The sequence below is a fragment of the Coregonus lavaretus genome, assembly GCF_964263955.1.
Source record: "Coregonus lavaretus genome assembly, chromosome: 4".
Lineage (NCBI taxonomy): Eukaryota > Metazoa > Chordata > Actinopteri > Salmoniformes > Salmonidae > Coregonus > Coregonus lavaretus.
Window position 1 is genome coordinate 59,597,667 of NC_139991.1, and position 17,054 is coordinate 59,614,720.

The window sequence follows — 17,054 nt, forward strand, 5'->3', positions numbered from 1 at the left end:
AATTACATAGGTTACAGTTCATGGTTATTATTGATATGCATTATTATTTCGACTTTCTCCGAATTGAAGGCAATTAGGCTAATATTCGGCTATCCCTACACATTTAAAATATATTCACGCCTAGAAGAGCCTCCAAGGTTCCGTCATAATGGTCAATTGTGAATGAGGAAAACAAATAATTACAGGGGCAGTTTGGTAAAACTAATCCCGTCCGAATCGTCCACTGGAAAAACGTACATGCTGGGGTAATTATTACATAGCCTACGTTCTGTGGAGGTAGTGCCTACAAAAAGACGCCATTACTATTCTACGACGGTGGGGGAGTACCAAGATGGACGTGCGGTGGGTCAAACATCTAGTGTATACATAAATTATTGTCCAACACCCTACCCAATCAGGATGCTCGTTACAGGCGCAATGCGGATACATTGGATGTAAGGAGGAATGGCGACGGTCGAGGGGAAGAGGAGGCTTGTGTATGAAAACTGAAACGACCATACAGCGCCAGGATTATAGGCAGTGAAAAAAACACAGGTATGCATTCAGCTGTAACCAATCATGGTCCAAACACAGGCGTGAACAGTAGATTGCGATGCGTCTGGTATAATTATGGACCCATTTAACGCAGCGTTATTGTTCACTTCAGGAACAATGTCAACCTACCTAAATTAGCTTTTCTATTCCTTTCTTATCAAAGTTACATGAGTTGAAAAATAACAGGTTTTTATGATACATTATTTGTCATATTGTATATATATAAAAAAAACATTTTTCTGAATACATAAAGGCGATAAAGGCCTACAAGGGCTTGACTGGAACAAATTATTGCATTATGGCCTAAGTTATTTTCTGATCACATTGATTACAGTATTATCTACTTGCTGAAATTAGATCAGGCTGTATCTGTTCTCTTTTCAGACCTACTCTGTCTTCCAGACTTCAGGCCAACTGCCAGTGGAGACAGACTGAGGCTGCCCAAATGGAGTCTGGGGTGGCAGTGACCTCACCTCCCACATCGGTGGTTGCCCCCACATCACAGACCCCCGCCCTTACACCCCCCAACCTCTGCTCAAAGCAGAGAGAGAGTAGCAGGAAGACTGCTACCAGCACCACCCCATCCTTTTTGTCCAATCTGGGCAAGCCCACCCTACGAGGGATCAGGAAATGTCCCCAGTGTGGCGTTTTCAACGGCACCCGCGGGCTTAGCTGCAAGAACAAGGCTTGTGGAATCGTCTTCAGAGGTGGGGGGGCTGTGGGGGGAGGTAGAGGGGCCAAGAGAGGGGCGGTGGAGGTGGTGCGGGTGGTGATTGACGGAGGAGGAGGGGAAGAGGAAGAGGGGGGTGAAGGAAGAGGTGGTGAATCCTCAGGTGGAGGTGCGCAGGTGTTCTCTGTCTGTCAGCGAGTGAGAGGGGTGGGAGCGGCTGCAACACAGCGGGGGTTCATAGAGCTTGTCCCCACAGATACGACCATTGCCACGAGCGAAGGGGCGACCCTGCTGACCCGGGTCAACGTGGGCCGCTGCTTCCTGCCCACCTGCCGCCATGCCCACGGTCAAAGGTCAGGCCAGAGCCAATCACAGCAGGCCGCTGTTCTGACCAACCCCCCGTCCAAGCAGGGTTTGTCTAACTCCGTCTCTCCCTGTGTCCACGTGAAGCAGGCCATGGCGTGCCAGGCGCAGGCCACCCCTCTCCCCCTGAAGAGCTCTATCCTGGAGGGGCTTCAGGCCTCAGCCGAGGCCAGGGAAGAGCTCTGGAGGCTGGCTACTGAGTCCCCGGGACCCCTGGTCCAGAGGGTGAACAAAGATACTCTGGTGGTGAAATGTCACAGTGGACCAAGTCATCCTTTGGGGCTGCTGCACCTAACTGTAGGCGTGGGGGGGTCTGCTGCTGGGGGGAAGGGGAAGGTCAGAGAGGGGGCTGTGTTTCAGTGTGCCTGTCAGGGGGGTGTCAGAGGAGGTACGGCGGGGGGAAGAGTGGCCATGGAGACCTCTCAGGATGGGGATGGGAAGGTGAGAGGGTCCTCAGGTGGCGTCTCCTCTGGTGTCTTACCTGACTCCACCTCTCGGCCTGGTGCTGATGCTGGCCCTGCAGCTCCATACCTCTGCCTCCACTTCTATGCCTGTGTCTGTGCCTTCACCAGCGACGAGAAACTGGCCTCAGAGTTCACAGGTTTCCTCAACTACAGCTCCAATGGTAGGTCCCTAGGAGAGGGATTGATATGAGTGTGTGTGATCTTTGCACTTTGTGTAATATGTCATATGGTGTATGTACAGTTGAAGTTGGAAGTTTACATACACCTTAGCCAAATACATTTAAACTCAGTTTTTCACAATTACTGACATTTAATCCTAGTAGAAATTCCCTGTCTTATGTCAGTTAGGATCACCACTTTATTTTAAGAATGTGAAATGTCAGAATAATAGTAGAGAGAATGATTTATTTAAGCTTTTATTTATTTCATCACATTCCCAGTGGGTCAGAAATTTACATACACTCAATTAGTATTTGGTAGCATTGCGTTTAAATTGTTTAACTTGGGTCAAACGTTTCGGGTAGCCTTCCACAAGCTTCCCACAATAAGTTGGGTGAATTTTGGCCCATTCCTCCTGACAGAGCGGGTGTAACTGAGTCAGGTTTGTAGGCCTCCTTGCTCGCACAAGCTTTTTCAGTTCTGCCCACAAATGTTCTATAGGATTGAGGTCAGGGCTTTGTGATGGCCACTCCAATACCTTGACTTTGTTGTCCTTAAGCCATTTTACCACAACTTTGGAAGTATGCTTGGGTTCATTGTCCATTTGGAAGACCCATTTGCGACCAAGCTTTAACTTCCTGACTGATGTCTTGAGATGTTGCTTCAATAGATCCACCTAATTTTCCTTCCTCATGATGCCATCTATTTTGTGAAGTGGACCAGTCCCTCCTGCAGCAAAGCACCCCTACAGCATGATGCTGCCACCCCCGTGCTTCACGGTTGGGATGGTGTTCTTCGGCTTGCAAGCCACCCCCTTTTTCCTCCAAACATAATGATGGTCATTATGGCCAAACAGTTCTATTTTTGTTTCATCAGACCAGAGGACATTTCTCCAAAAAGTAGGATCTTTGTCCCCATGTGCAGTTGCAAACCGTAGTCTGGCTTTTTTATGGCGGTTTTGGAGCAGTGGCTTCTTCCTTGCAGAGCGGCCTTTCAGGTTATGTCGATATAGGACTCGTTTTACTGTGGATATAGATACTTTTGTACCTGTTTCCTCCAGCATCTTCACAAGGTCCTTTGCTGTTGTTCTGGGATTGATTTGCACTTTTCGCACCAAAGTACGTTCATCTCTAGGAGACAGAACGCGTCTCCTTCCTGAGCGGTATGACGGCTGCGTGGTCCCATGGTGTTTATACTTGCATACTATTGTTTGTACAGATGAACGTGGTACCTTCAGGCGTTTGGAAATTGCTCCAAAAGATGAACCAGACTTGTGGAGGTCTACAATTTTTTTTCTGAGGTCTTGGCTGATTTATTTTGATTTTCCCATGATGTCAAGCAAAGAGGCACTGAGTTTGAAGGTAGGCCTTGAAATACATCCACAGATGCACCTCCAATTGACTCAAATTATGTCAATTAGCCTATCAGAAGCTTCTAAAGCAATGACATCATTTTCTGGAATTTTACAAGCTGTTTAAAGGCACAGTCAACTTAGTGTATGTTACTTCTGACCCACTGGAATTGTGATACAGTGAATTATAAGTGAAATAATCTGTCTGTAAACAATTGTTGGAAAAATTACTTGTGTCATGCACAAAGTAGATGTCCTAACCGACTTGCCAAAACTATAGTTTGTTAACAAGAAATTTGTGGAGTGGTTGAAAAACAAGTTTTAATGACTCCAACCTAAGTGTATGTAAACTTCCGACTTCAACTGTATGTGTGCGCTGCTGTACCTGTAGGAGACTCTGTTATCATCTGTACTGCAGGTGTACAACAGAATGCGGACTGCACAGTCCTCTGTCGCTCCAGCCCACCTCAGCTGCCTGAACCAATCACCGCTCACAAATCCAAGAGACTCCGTCTGGAGGAGCACCTCATTGGTGAGCTGCCCTGTAAATCACACTGTTCATCCAATAGAAGTGCGAGTGCCTCATCATCGAAATAGGACCTTCTGTATGTTCTTTGAAATCTGCCTGAGCACGATTTTTTTCTCTCAATCTGTCCTTCTCTGTGACCTTCTCTCCTCTTTTTCCTCTTTGTCTCTGTCTCCTCTGTCTCTGTCTCTGTCTCTGACTCCTCTGTCTCTGTCTCTGTCTCTGTCTCCTCTGTTACTTTCTTCTTCCTTTTCTCCTGTCTGTCCCCTCTCTCTGTCTCTTCCTCCCTCCTCTCTTCTCTCTCCTCCCTCCATCCAGCTGTATGTCCTGTAGGGTGGGTGGGGGTAGGGGTGGGTAGAGACGGGGGGCAGCCCCCCAGCCAGAGGAGGCCTTAATAATAATAATAATAATAATAATAATAATAATAATAATAATAATAATAATATGCCATTTAGCAGACGCTTTTATCCAAAGCGACTTACAGTCATGCGTGCATACATTTTTTTTTTGTGTATGGGCCTTGTCAGAGGAAATCTCCTGGTCCTTGTGCTCCTGTTTCTATTGGGCTCAAGAACCCAGGTGCAGCCTGCCTGCCTGCCTGCCTCCTTTCTCTGTCTCTTGCCAACTGCCTCCGTCCTGTCCGTCTGTCCTCCTTTCTGTCTCTCACTGCCTTTCTCACTGCATTTCTCACTGCATTTATGCCCCTTAAGGGTATCCAATGAACCACAGATTCTTGAGCATTAAAAGGTAATATTATATTATGATATCTTTTTTTATTAATTATGACGTGTCAGGGAGCAGCCAGCCTGTGGATGAGAGCCTGGTGACCCTGGGGTTCCAGCAGTGGCTAGCCAGCGTTACAGAGCGGATCCACCTGACCATGCACTACCAGTTTGATGGTAACACATACACACACACACAGCCCTCCGGCCCTCTTGAGTTTGTTTAATTGATGATGATGATGACGATGTTGTCTCCAGGTAAGCCGGAGCCTCTGCTGTTCCACGTCCCCCAGGTGTTCTTCAACGCCCTGCAGCACCGTCTGTCCCTGGGCTCCAAGAAGAGACGGCTGCCCAATGCTACCTCAGGTAACCCTTAACCCTAACCCAACCCAACCCTGACCCTAATTCAACTACAGTGAGCTCCAAAAGTATTGGGACAGTGAAACATGTTTTGTTGTTTTGGTTCTGTATTCTAGCACTTTAGATTTGAAATGATACAATGACTATGAGGTGAAAGTCCAGACTGTCAGCTTTTAATTTGAGGGTCCCAATACTTTTGGTTCCCTAAGACGGGGGGGGGACTATGTACAAAAAGTGCCGTAATTTCTAAACTGTTCCCCGATATGGATGAAAATACCCTCAAATTAAAGCTGACAGTCTGCACTTTAACCTCATAGTCATTGTATCATTTAAAATGCTGGAGTACAGAACCAAAACAAAAACAAAAAATTGTCACTGTCCCAATACTTTTGGAGCTCACTGTATAACTCTACAAATGAGCCTACTCTAAGCCTAACATAGACTCGGACACCCAGGCTTTGTTTCCATTGTTCGGAACGCCTGGGGAACTTGTCTGAAGAAAGATGCTAAAAGTGCGGTGGAGTCTAGATTAATGTTAGTGACGCACTGCCACCTATCAAATCAATTAAATATTTTGATTGGGTGGAGCTCCAAACAGAGGATATTTTTCTAAAACCTTTTCTGACTTGCAACAAGCTAACTAGCATAAGATACAAAAAAGAAGGCAGCATAGGCTACTAAAATGTTGTCTAACCCGGTAGAAAAAGAGGCACAAACAAAACTAGGAAAAACAAAAGGGAAAAAACAACTAAATGTAATTTCTACTCCAAGACAATCAAATGCGAGCGTTAACAGCCAGCACTCCAATTCAAACGCAAAATCCAATACTGAAGTTCTCCAGATTTCCAATATTTCAGTCAACAAGATGAGATTTGGAAAGATGGCCTCACGAGACTAACCCTAACACAACTACAGGTAAACCTTAACCCAACACCAACCATAACCCTAACCCTAACCCTGAAGTAACCACAAGTTTTAGGCTAAGTTATCTTTTTGTTTTCTTTGGTCAGCGTTTGTGAGGAATGATGATCTGCCCCATGGCTCCTTCTCCAAGTACACCTGGCACATCACCAACCTGATGCAGGTGAAACGCATCTTCGACACCCCAGAGGTTAGCTCTCTCTTCTTCACTCCTCCCCATCTCCCTCCTTCATCTCATCCACTCACAAAGTCTTCAGACTGCTCATGTCATGTATTTACGAAAGGGTGTTGGTATGTTTTGGTTTTAGTCACTCCGTGACTTTCTCTCTATCTCACCATGCATTCTTCTCCCTCTTTCTGTCTTCCTCTGTCTGTGTAGCTGCCCCTGGAGTTGACCCAGAGTTTTGTGAAGAACAGTGATGGTTCCTACTCTCCGTTCCGCTGTCCTGAGCCTCTTCCTCCTGACCCCACTGAGGGCTACAGCCGGACGGACAGATCCCAGGCCATACGACCCCTGGAGCTACGCACATTCCTCGAAGTCGGTCAGTGTGTGTGTGTGTGAGCTGGGTTGGACTGGTGTGTGTGATGTCATATGAGCTGATTTCTTCTGATCACCACAGGACTGTGTACAGCGGATCAGAAGGATCCCACTCCCTTTGTGATCGAGTGGATCCCAGACATCCTGCCTCGCTGTCGCGTCGGAGAGCTCCGCATCCGCTTCCAGTATGGTCACCAGCACGGAGGACAGACGGAATACTGCGATGGAACGCCGGGACGCATCGGAGGGGGAGGGGGGACAGAGAGGGGGGGTCGCAAGTCATCATCAGAGACCTCCCATCCCAAACAAACTGTAGAAGTACCACAGGTAACTGTCCCATGAGAAGTCACTGGAGGATCTGTTAGTTAATAGTTCTGGAATTATGGAAGTCTAGAGCATTGTTTTTAGAAAGAGTGAGATGAGGGGGGACCGTTTTTAGAGAGGGAAAGAGAGAGAGATGAGGGAAAACAATTTAGAGAGAAGGAAAGAGAGATGTGAAAGAGTCGTGGGGAATGGACTGCTGCTGATGGCCAAGAATTGTATTTTTAATATCACTGTTTGTTCAATCTTCTCCCAAAGTAACTCCATGTCCCTTCCGTTGCAGCTAACATGGATTTGTGTTCATTTACGCTATTACATGATTTCTATGAATCAAATCGCATGTCCTTGATAACAGTAGCTACTCTGCAGAGAAGTAGCATCTGAATGTAATATCAAGTCATTGAGATAATCAAATGAGAAACGTGTGTGAGGCTTGTGTGTGTCTGAAGGGTTGTAAATGAATGACATCTGAATGATTACCTTTTGTGTGTGTGTGTGTTTATAAGTGGTGAATAAGAACTTTCTGATGTATAGCTATCTAATTCACTGTCGAATAGAATATTTACTTTTGTTGCCCGTAGATACAGAAGAAGTAATGGTTTGTTATCTTATCTTTTTGTGGTGTAGATTAATAAATTCCTTGACCTTGAGAATAGACAGTCTTTATTCTCTGAAAAACAACTATTTCTATTTCCTAGCACCGCTCCCTCCCATCCTTTACATCACTTATTTTACTGATAAAGAACGTACACACTTGTGTCCTAGACGTTTTTCAGCGAAAGTATTGACCTTAGTCTTTGTCCACCAGGTGGCGATATTAGCTAACAATTTCACACCAGCATTCCACAAACTAGACTAGTGGCTACGGAAGAGAGAAATTAGGTTTAGCTTTATAGAAACGTAACTGTCCAATGTTTGGCCATGGCTCCATCCACTGATGAACAGACCGCTCACTTCAATTACACACTCCTTCTCAGGATATTATCATAACCACACAGTCTCAGAATAATATCCACATTTACATGAACTCATTGATTCAGTTAATGCTCCTTAGAGAACCGCATACCAAATTAGTGATGTACAGAGTAGGAGGAGGACATTAGTGTATCAGAGGTGTGTGTGGGTGTCAGAACATCGATGGCTCCCGGCCCTATTTGTCCTCCCTCTCAGACCCCCAGGAGACAACCTCCACAACAGTGTGTGTGACACTGACAGACACAGAAAGAAACTAAGGGAGAGAAGAGAAACATCCTGTTTGACAGCATGAAAGCGAGCTTGAAAGTTGGATGAGGATGAAGGAGCGGGCTGGAAAGAGGGAGGGTGGGAAGGAGAGAGGGAGAGAATAACATTGGTAGAAGAATTGGAGCGAAGGCCACATGTCAAGTAGAATATGATTCAAATCTCAGGGTCACAAAATGATTTTAGCTGGTGCGTAGTGTGTGTTTGTGTGCGCACTAGTGTGTATGTGTCCCTTGACGATGGAATTGTGAGGAGCCAGCGCCCTGTGACTGTGTGTGTGTCTCTGTGTCTGTCAAAACCAGCCTACAGACACACTGAGACGACAGCTCTCTCTTAGCCTTGTTCTTCTGAATTACGGAGAAAATGAGCATGAGTCTGTGTCAAGGCTATATAGTAAGCGGCTAAGAGTAAAAAACGTAATAGAATCCAAAGGGTACTCGTACTCAAACCATACAGGGACAACCTGCAGGTGGTCGAGATGGAGACTGTACATATTTATATTATTTAATACATGTTCAGGTACTACATGCAAAAAGTGTTACACTTCCTCTGGACACTCCCGCTTAATCCAATCCAAGAGGGGGAGCAAGCAAGTGCACACTTCAGAAAGAGGAGTATTGAGACTTGAGATTTACCCACTGTCTAATTGAAGAACACTGAGACAATGAAGTGATCAGCAGATGTCAAGCAGTACCTTTGAGACTCAATGGATCACTTAGCTACTGACCTCTAAGGCCTGGCTGTCAATTTTTAAACCACCAACCAACCAACCCAATCACACATCACTCGCCTGCCAATACCTCCTACTCTCTCTCTCCCTGCCTCACTGCCCTTCTCTCTCTTTCTTTCTCTCTCTCTCTCTCTCTCTCTCTCTCTCTCTCTCTCTCTCTCTCTCTCTCTCTCTCTCTCTCTCTCTCTCTCTCTCTCTGGAATGTTGGGGGTTATTGAGGGGGTGCTGGGTTCAGTGGTGACCCTACTCATCCCTAGTTTGTATGATCCTCACTGACCCTGTGTTCCTCTCTCTCTCTGTCCCATTACAGCATCATTCATCTGACCTGTTTACCTTCATTGTAACCAGGCTTCCCACAGCAAAACAAGTTGAAATTCACTAATTTGATTCATCTGCTTGCTCTGCCCTCATATTTAGCCTCACATTGAAGTGCTTTACCATTTTATTTTCAGGACAACCAGGTTTACAAGTAGAACACAAAACAATTTGACAAACAGTTGCATTCATTAGTTTGATTGACTAATGTCAAACCAATAAGATCCGCCAAGCAAAAACCTGATAAAATATATTTATAAGAATGTAGAAAGTACAGAAATTGTTTGCTCTATGGGAAATGAATATCCTACTAGTCAGTGACAACTTTTTGGAGTTTGCGACACCAACTACAGTTGGAAGTCGGAAGTTTACATACACTTAGGTTGGAGTCAATAAAACACGTTTTTCAACCACTCCACAAATATCTTGTTGACAAGCTATAGTTTTGGCAAGTCGGTTAGGACATCTACTTTATGCATGACAAGAGTAATATTTCCAACAATTGTTTACAGACAGATTATTTCACTTATAATTCACTGTATCACAATTCCAGTGGGTCAGAAGTTTACATACACTAAGTTGACTGTGCCTTTAAATAGCTTGGAAAATTCCAGAAAATGATGTCATAGCTTTAGAAGCTTCTGATAGGCTAATTGACATAATTTGAGTCAATTGGAGGTGTACCTGTGGATGTATTTCAAGGCCTACCTTCAAACTCAGTGCCTCTTTGCTTGACATCATGGGAAAATCAAAAGAATTCAGCCAAGACCTCAGAAAGAAAACTGTAGACCTCCACAAGTCTGGTTCATCCTTGGGAGCAATTTCCAAACGCCTGAAGGTACCATGTTCATCTGTACAAACAATAATACGCAAGTTTAAACACCATGGGACCACGCAGCCGTCATACCACTCAGGAAGGAGACGCGTTCTGTCTCCTAGAGATGAACATACTTTGGTGTGCAAATCAATCCCAGAACAACAGCAAAGGACCCTGTGAAGATACTGGAGGAAACAGGTACAAAAGTATCTATATCCACAGTAAAACGAGTCCTATATCGACATAACCTGAAAGGCCGCTCAGTAAGGAAGAAGCCACTGCTCCAAAACCGCCATAAAAAAGCCAGATTACGGTTTGCAACTGCACATGGGGACAAAGACCGTACTTTTTGGAGAAATGTCCTCTGGTCTGATAAAACTGTTTGACCATAATGACCATCGTTATGTTTGGAGGAAAAAGGGGGTTGCTTGCAAGCCGAAGAACACCATCCCAACCGTGAAGCACGGGGGTGGCAACATCATGCTGTGGGGGTGCTTTGCTGCAGGAGGGACTAGTGCACTTCACAAAATAGATGGCATCATGAGGAAGGAAAGTTATGTGGATATATTGAAGCAACATCTCAAGACATCAGTCAGGAAGTTAACGCTTGATCGCAAATGGGTCTTCCAAATGGACAATGAACCCAAGCATACTTCCAAAGTTGTGGCAAAATGGCTTAAGGACGACAAAGTCAAGGTATTGGAGTGGCCATCACAAAGCCCTGACCTCAATCTTATAGAACATTTGTGGGCAGAACTGAAAAAGTGTGTGCGAGCAAAGAGGCCTACAAACCTGACTCAGTTACACCAGCTCTGTCAGGAGGAATGGGCCAAAATTCACCCAACTTATTATGGGAAGCTTGTGGAAGGCTACCTGAAACGTTTCACCCAAGTTAAACAATTTAAAGGCAATGCTACCAAATACTAATTGAGTGTATGTAAACTTCTGACCCACTAGGAATGTGATGAAAGAAATAAAAGCTGAAATAAATCATTCTCTCTACTATTATTCTGACATTTCACATTCTTAAAATAAAGTGGTGATCCTAACTGACCTAAAACAGAGAATCTTTACAAGGATTAAATGTCAGTAATTGTGAAAAACTGAGTTTAAATGTATTTGGCTAAGGTGTATGTAAACTTCTGACTTCAACTGTATGTGAGCTTATTATAGTATTATAGACACTACGTCCTGGGATTTCCTATGATCTTCTATGTAGAGGAACCCCTTACCTTCTAACAACTCTTGTGTGGCTTCTGAGCGTCATAGAGCAGTACATGTGCGTGTTCGTGAGAGTCTCAGGTTTTCATAGATGGGTCATAGTAGTTTGTAGCTCAAACCATTTGGACTCTTCAGATGTTTTTGTGAGAAGAACTGCCCCCAGACCCCTTCAAGATCCGCCCTTGTCTCACAAACACTGCTCTAACTCAGCCCCCATTAATCACAGACTAATGGTTGTTAACCAGAAGAAATTGACTTTTCCAATGGTGCAACCCATCAAAAACACTGTTTAAAAAGAGTTAGAAGTCCAAAACGTGATGGTGGGACTCAAGAGGTTAACTCAACCATTTATCTGTTACAACTAGGCCCCTACAGAGAGTGGAAGAGATATTGAGGGGTGAAGGGGTGAGATGAGAGGAGGAGAGTAGGGTGAGATGAGTGGGTGAGGGGCATTTCTTCTCTTCTCTATTTGCTTGTTTCTCCCCCTCAGATGTTGTGTCCAGGGTACAGTATTACTATAAAAGGTCATGAAGCCATGCTTTGTCTCATTCTGTTTAGCCTGGCTAATTTACTAATAGTATTATTACCAGCCTCCACCTGGAAATGATGTCAGCATGGACACGTTGGTGTTTACTGGTGCTGGAGGGCAAGAGGTTAAACACATTCATAAGAGGTGTATGCGCACAAGCTCACACACACACACACACACACACACGTAGTGTAGTGTAGTGTAGTGTTGAGTGGCTGGGCTGAGTAGGGTCGTCAGTAGATCCATCAGAGAGGAGAGTAGTCAGTAGCCTGAGGATACATGGGCCAATTATGGTCATAAATTATAATGGGACTGAGAGACTGGCAGGATGACTGATGAGATCTCTCTCTGCTCATTTACATGGCTGTGTAGCCATCATCAGACCTCTCTAATATAAGGCTGTTTTTAATGGGAGAGCTCTATTTCCAATGTAGTTAATATATATTGCAAAATTAAACTTGGACTTGTATTTGAACTAATACTAACCCTAACTTACTCTAGTCCTCCTAACCCTTTATCACATGACTGTCCTCCATGTCAACTTAGGAACAACAACGTAAAAAGTTACCCCTTTAGTACTGTTCTCCAGTCACATTGAGCTTTTTACCACTTTTTGCAAAACCTCACACTCCAGGTTAGGCTGCAGTTACATGGGTGATCGAGGGCTTGATGATTAGTTGACAAGTTGAATCAGGTGTGCTTGTCCAGGGCTATAATAAAATGTGTACTGTTGGGGGTACTGGAGGACTGGAGTTGGAAAACACTGCTGTAGAGAACAAAGGGGTGCAGTGTGCTGACGTGTGTCCCCATGCAGAGCAGAGCTGATAAGCCTCATGGTTAATGGTGTTAGGGCAGATTCCATTACCCCCTCCAGACTGCTCTCATTAAATTAACATCCCTCAGCCAGACTGAGAGAGAGGAGTGCTGGAGAGAGGGAAGGAAGGAAGGAGGGAGGGAGGGGAGGGGAGGGGAGGGAGGCAGAAAGTGAGGGAGGAAGAGGGGGAGGTTGAGAGAAACTGTTATGTGATAACTGTAGTACTACTAAGATCATTACCAGAGATATGCCAGATATAATGTCTGCCCCCCATAGTGTACACTCCCTCACCCCCCTCTCTCGCCCTCTCTTTATTTCTCACTACCCCACCTTTCTAATCTCTGTCCTCCTATATCTTTTCAGTTGCAGTCTGTTACTTCTTTTCAATTCACTTTCAATTTAAGGGGCTTTATTGGCATGGGAAACATGTTTACATTGCCAAAGCAAGTGAAATAGATAGTAAACAAAAGTGAAATAAACAATAAAAAATTAACAGTAAACATTACACTCACAAAAGTTCCAAAAGAATAAAGACATGTCAAGTGTCATATTATGTCTATATACAGCGTTGTAAAGATGTGCAAGTAGTTAAAGTACAAAATGGAAAATAAATATAGGTTGTATTTACAATGGTGTTTGTTCTTCACTGGTTGCCCTTTTCTTGTGGCAACAGGTCACAAATCTTGCTGCTGTGATTGCACACTGGTATTTCACCCAATAGATATGGGAGTTTATCAAAATTTGATTTGTTTTCGAATTCTTTGTGGGTCTGTGTAATCTGAGGGAAATATGTGTCTCTAATATGGTCATACATTTGGCAAGAAGTTAGGAAGTGCAGCTCAGTTTCCACTTCATTTTGTGGGCAGTGTGCACATAGCCTGTCTTCTCTTGAGAGCCAGGTCTGCCTTCGGCGGCCCTTCTCAATAGCAAGGCTATGCTCACTGAGTCTGTACATAGTCAAAGATTTCTTTAATTTTGGGTCAGTCACAGTGGACAGGTATTCTGCCACTGTGCACTCTCTGTTTAGGGTCAAATAGCATTCTAGTTTGCTCTGTTCTTTTGTTAATTCTTTCCAATGTGTCAAGTAATTACCTTTTTGTTTTCTCATGATTTGGTGTTGCTGTCCTGGGGCTCTGTGGGGTCTGTTTGTGTTAGTGAACAGAGCCCCAGGACCAGCTTGCTTAGGGGGCTCTTCTCCAGGTTTTTCTCTGTAGGTGATGGCTTTGTTATGGAAGGTTTGGGAATCGCTTCCTTTTAGGTCGTTGTAGAATTTAACAGCTCTTTTCTGGATTTTGATCATTATTGGGTATTGGCCTAATTCTGCTCTGCATGCATTATTTGTGTCAACGCGTGCTGTAGGTGGGTGCAGTGGTGGAATCAAACGCAGGACACCGACGGATAGTCCAACAGACTTTAGTAATCGCCAAACACGGAAATAGGACAACTCTTGCCCGAAGGCGAAATACGCACGTAGGCGCACAAAACAAAAGCGCACAAAACAGGTGCGTAAATACTCCAACGCAGTGGAGGGAAGCTCAACCGAGCGAAATACCAGAATGAAGCCCTACACACGACTGACCAAAATCAATAACACACAACACTAGACAAACACAACGAGACACTTATAGAACACTAATTAGGCTAAACGAGAACAGGTGTGACAACAAACAGACAAAAGCAAACGAACATGAAACATACAACGGTGGCAGCTAGTATTCCGGAGACAACGAACGCCGAAGCCTGCCCGAACAAGGGAGAGAGGCAGCCTCGGCCGAAACCGTGACAATTTGGTGTTTTACGTTGTACACTGAGGATATTTTTGCAGAATTCTGCATGCAGAGTCTCAATTTGGTGTTTGTCCCATTTTGTGAATTCTTGGTTGGTGAGCGGACCCCAGACCTCACAACCATAAAGGGCAATGGGTTCTATAACTGATTCAAGTATTTTTAGCCAGATCCTAATTGGTTTGTCAAATTTTATGTTCCTTTTGATGGCATAGAAGGCCCTTCTTGCCTTGTCTCTCAGATCGTTCACAGCTTTGTGGAAGTTACCTGTGGTGCTGATGTTTAGGCCGAGGTATGTGTAGTTTTTTGTGTACTCTAGGGCAACGGTGTCTAGATGGAATTTGTATTTGTGGTCCTGGCAACTGGACCTTTTTTGGAACACCATTATTTTTGTCTTACTGAGATTTACTGTCAGGGCCCAGGTCTGACAGAATCTGTGCAGAAGATCTAGGTGCTGCTGTAGGCCCTCCTTGGTTGGGGACAGAAACACCAGATCATCAGCAAACAGTAGATATTTGACTTCAGATTCTAGTAGGGTGAGGCCGGGTGCTGCAGACTGTCAATTAGGGTGTGCAGGGTGAATACGTGGTCTGTCGTACGGTAATTTGGTCAAAAGCCAATTTGACATTTGCTCAGTGCATTGTTTTCGCTGAGGAAATGTACGAGTCTGCTGTTTATGAAATGCAAAGGATTTTCCAAAGGTTGCTGTTGACGCATATCCCACAGTAGTTATTGGGGTCAAATTTGTCTCCACGTTTGTGGATTGGGGTGATCAGTCCTTGGTTCCAAATATTAGGGAATATGCCAGAGCTAAGGATGATCTTAGAGAGTTTAAGTATAGCCAATTGGAATTTGTGGTCTGTATATTTTATCATTTCATGTAGGATACCATCAACCCCACAGGCCTTTTTGGAGGGTTTGTATTTTGTCCTGTAGTTCATTCAATATAATTGGAGAATCCAGTGGGTTCTGGTAGTCTTTAATAGTTGATTCTAAGATTTGTATTTGGTAATGTATATGTTTTTGCTGTTTGTTCTTTGTTATAGGGCCAAAAAGATTGGAGAAGTGGTTTATCCATACATCTCCTTTTGGATAGATAACTCTTCTCTCTTTCCCCATCCCTGTCTCCCTTTCTCCTCCCCTCTCTTTGCCTGGGACACCTCCTTCCCTCTCTCTCAGACCCTGTTTTGACCTTGCTGGACCCAATGCATCCTCCTCTCCTTCTCCTTCCCTCTCTCCTCTCTTCCTCTATGAGTAATCTGTGCCGTGGCCCTCCCTCCATCCATCAGAAGAGTCTCATTGTTGTGACGTCTAGTTAATTCTGGCCTCATGATTTATCAAATTCTTATTACAGCTCACTGAAAGCCTCATTCATTGTCCTGATGTATGGTAATGATAGTCCCAGTGTCGCTGCCAGAATCTCAACAAACCCCTTCTCTTTTTCTCCCTCACTCCCTCCTTCTCTGTCTCTCTTCTCCTCTGCTCATCTTCTTTCTCTTTGTGCTTCTCGTTTTCATTGAGGAAGCTTTCTCTTTCTTTCTTTCTTTCTTTCTCCCTCCCTCCCTCCCTCCCTCCCTCCCTCCCTCCCTCCCTCCCACCCTCCCTCCCTCCCTCCCTCCCTCCCTCCCTCTCTGTCAGTCTGGATGAAGGGACAAGTGTTGGGGTAGAGGAGGTCAAGCATAATCACAGCTATCTAATCACCTCTTCTCCTTCTTTTTTCTCCTCCCTCTCTCCTCCCATCCATCAGTGAACTGGCGGCCCTGGGCCCAGTTTCCCAAAAGCATCATAAGGTTAAGTTCATAGTTAGAACTAGGGCTGTTGCGGTGACCGTATTATCGCCACACCGGCAGTCACGAGTCATGAAGCCAGTCAAATTCCACATGAGCTCATGTTGTGCCACATTTCTATAGGCTATACAATTGCAGGAGAAAACAGAGTGATGGCGGCTAATAAAAAGAGGAGGATCCCATCAGCTTTCTATAGGCTAGGCCTACTATATTTATTACTCAACTTTCCTAATATTAAGCACATTATTTATATTTACAACAGGAGTATAGCCTACCTGGCTGGCATGAAAATAAACCACGGGGAAAAGCGTCCTCCATTTGCTATTTATGTGCATAGATGACATGTATTCTTTCCCGCTGCCCCTGTTGTCGAGACAGGTGCATGATAATGGTCCATTCTAAATCAAAACAAATGTCACACATATTATTTAGTATATGTAAAGACAAGATTAAATCAAGAATATTCTGATGGGGTGACAATATTAGCCTATCACTTGTGAATGATATATTATCACTTGTGACTGATGCCCAGCATAAGAAACAAAGCCTTTTTTATGCACGTTTTTCAAATCATAGTCGCACACCTCATGTAGCCTAGCCCATAGGCCTATACGTTATAATAAGGTTTGTATCACAACTAAAGTGGCCAAATAACTTCTTAGAATTAAGCACATTAATCCGCTTTACAAGGGGTGTAGAGCCTAACTGGCATATATAAGCAACACGTGAGTTTCAAGTTTGGGGAAGATAATTTTCACCATAAAAATGCACCTTTTTAAGAAAAGCATTATATGCATAATTGCATTTGCGGTCACTTTTGATAATGGTGTTTTCCGCTGAAAGGAGCATTCACGCTTATAGCCTACTACCATGATGCTAAATGTGTTTA

At 44.3% G+C, this 17,054-nt stretch overlaps 1 protein-coding gene across 2 annotated transcripts; it reads left to right on the forward strand.

Annotated features, from left to right (window-relative positions):
• The first annotated feature begins 425 nt into the window (after positions 1–425).
• LOC311127716 (uncharacterized protein C2orf42-like) lies at positions 426–7,584 on the forward strand. 2 transcript variants are annotated; one of them, XM_084159583.1, is made up of 8 exons: positions 426–534; positions 919–2,192; positions 3,960–4,073; positions 4,862–4,966; positions 5,048–5,155; positions 6,160–6,260; positions 6,450–6,612; positions 6,691–7,584. In XM_084159583.1, the coding sequence occupies exons 2-8, from the start codon at positions 980–982 to the stop codon at positions 6,948–6,950; spliced, it is 2,064 nt and encodes a 687-aa protein (XP_084015709.1). In that variant the 5' UTR covers positions 426–534; positions 919–979; the 3' UTR covers positions 6,951–7,584. The 2 variants fall into 2 exon arrangements, with proteins under 2 accessions (XP_084015709.1, XP_084015710.1); XM_084159584.1 differs by having other exon boundaries at positions 937–2,192.
• The last annotated feature ends 9,470 nt before the right edge of the window (positions 7,585–17,054 follow it).

Coding starts and splice junctions, on each gene's coding strand:
- LOC311127716 (XM_084159583.1), top strand. CDS start 980: ATGGAGTCTGGGGTGGCAGTGACCTCACCTCCCACATCGGTGGTTGCC. Junction 4,074..4,861: donor TCTGGAGGAGCACCTCATTG/GTGAGCTGCCCT, acceptor ATGACGTGTCAG/GGAGCAGCCAGCCTGTGGAT. Junction 5,156..6,159: donor GCTGCCCAATGCTACCTCAG/GTAACCCTTAAC, acceptor TTCTTTGGTCAG/CGTTTGTGAGGAATGATGAT.